This window comes from Nicotiana tabacum, chromosome 4, assembly GCF_000715075.1.
Source record: "Nicotiana tabacum cultivar K326 chromosome 4, ASM71507v2, whole genome shotgun sequence".
In the NCBI taxonomy this organism is placed as follows: domain Eukaryota; kingdom Viridiplantae; phylum Streptophyta; class Magnoliopsida; order Solanales; family Solanaceae; genus Nicotiana; species Nicotiana tabacum.
This window is the reverse complement of record NC_134083.1, coordinates 128,244,610-128,246,522: the sequence shown is the minus strand read 5'-3', so window position 1 is coordinate 128,246,522 and position 1,913 is coordinate 128,244,610. Positions and strand designations below refer to the sequence as shown.

The window sequence follows — 1,913 nt, the reverse complement described above, 5'->3', positions numbered from 1 at the left end:
GTTACTTATGGATCAATTTAGGCTAAATATCAACCCAATTTTAAATGGGTTGAGATGGGTTGGGTCAAAATGGGTTGGGCAGAACATTTGGGCTTGGGCCAAATTTGACAGCCCTACTCGTAGTTGTTAATCGGCTGACAGCAAATTTCTTCTTATGATGTCAGTGTACACAAATTGGTACTTAGCAGATGAAGTACTCGTGTGGAAGAAAACTAATGCTGAAACTACAAAATATTGGCAAACTCAACTTAAAAAATTAGGTAGTAAATAGATATTCTTCACCACCATAACTACAAACATTGTAAACAAAATTTGGAACTAAAATGCAAATTTGCAACTGATGCCGAGAAGAACTAGTAGTCTCAACTTCATAATAGCACATAGGGAGTAAAAAACACGCTCAGAAACAAAGTAAAATCAATAGCCTCCCTTCAAATCGTTGACCACATCATATGGTATGGGAGTAACAGTTTCCAAAGTAGCACCTTCAACCATGAACCCTGGTTTGGGTCCTTGAGGTTGCCTCTTTGTGCTGATGACCTCACCCCTAGCCTTAGCCTTGGCCTTTAGCTGATCATTCTTCTTGATTCTTTCCTTGACTTCTTCGGTGCACCGGGAAAGTTGAACATGCTCAATCCTCACATGGATCCTCTTTCGGAGGATTTTGTTACGAACCTGATGTCCACAATAAGCAATCACTTTAAATGCAGCACAAAAGAGTCAGTAAACCAAAGGAACAAAAGGATAAAACACATCTATCATTCACTAGTCCTTTTTTGACAAATATACTAGTTGATAAGACAGTTGTATTCAATTTGCATCATCACCTGAATAACATGAAAACGGAGAGTGTCGTGTTATGGAGGAAAATGCTTTCTAGTGTTTGGTTGCGTATAAAAGGGATTGAAGAAGACTTGGGATTCCGTCTGCGTCCATAGGTGAAGGGACGGGATGCCACTTTCTCCATTTTGGTGGAGACATTTCCCTTGGAGAAAACATTTTTCTAGAAATCAAGATCACCAAACACTCCTATATAAACTGTTCATGGAAAATGGAGATTCCGAAGGATTAAGCTGGAATAGCAGAATCAATAGGATTGTTCTGAATAGCTATCCAGTATGTTTTCTTAGCTATGTAGTGAATAGCCGTGAAACCGTACAGTCGGAACTCAGCTAGTATGAGCAATTATTATTTATTATCATTGAGCTGATACTATTTGAGATAAGGTCTCTACAAATTGTTAATCTCTAATCAAGAAGATCAAAATACATATATAACTCCATTTCCAACCAAGAAAATCAAATTAACTTCACAACTTCATATTATCCACATAAAAAACACACAAAGAAATAACATTTTCAAAATTCCCAAACAAAGGCATCAAACAGAATTACAAATCAAACACATGAAATATTATCCAAGAGAAAAAGAACCCAGATCTTACAATAAAACAAAGACTCAAAAAAGAGCAAATAAACAAACATATGGAGGGCATCAGCATATAAAATTTGCTTAAACCAATTTTAAAAGAATGACCTGTTTGTTGACTTCGACACCAACAGCGCGCTTGGTAACGTTCCAGACGCGTCCAGTACGGCCATGGTAGAACTTGTGGGGCATGCCCTTGTGAACGGCGCCGTTCACTTTGACATCAACATAGTCACCGACTTTGAAGATCCTGAGGTAGGTGGAAAGAGGGATTACTCCCTTCTTCCTGAAGGCGCGAGAGAATGAATCCCTCGTCCGAGACCTTAATCCATGGCCGGCCGGCATTTTCCTCTGCGGAGTGCTCTCTGTGTGTTTCAGTGAAGAGAAAGGAAGAAATTGACGAAACACTACACGATATGTATAAATGTGTGTTGCAGCTAGGGTTTGTATGGGTTTGGACCCGGAGAGGGAATGTGGGCTTTTGC

General features: G+C 39.3%; 1 protein-coding gene across 1 annotated transcript; it reads right to left on the bottom strand.

Annotated features, from left to right (window-relative positions):
- Positions 1-234: 234 nt before the first annotated feature.
- Positions 235-1,913, bottom strand: LOC107787770 (large ribosomal subunit protein eL21z/eL21y). Its single transcript, XM_016609377.2, has 2 exons — positions 1,537-1,913; positions 235-675 (listed from the first exon to the last, which is right to left on the bottom strand). Exons 1-2 carry the CDS (start codon positions 1,771-1,773, stop codon positions 418-420), a joined length of 495 nt encoding a protein of 164 aa, XP_016464863.1. The 5' UTR covers positions 1,774-1,913; the 3' UTR covers positions 235-417.

What these genes read in the sequence shown, in the direction of transcription:
- LOC107787770 (XM_016609377.2), bottom strand. Translation starts at nt 1,773, where the DNA reads ATGCCGGCCGGCCATGGATTAAGGTCTCGGACGAGGGATTCATTCTCT. An exon ending in GTGTCGAAGTCAACAAACAG is followed by an intron (nt 676 to 1,536) that starts GTCATTCTTTTA and finishes TGTGGACATCAG; the next exon opens with GTTCGTAACAAAATCCTCCG.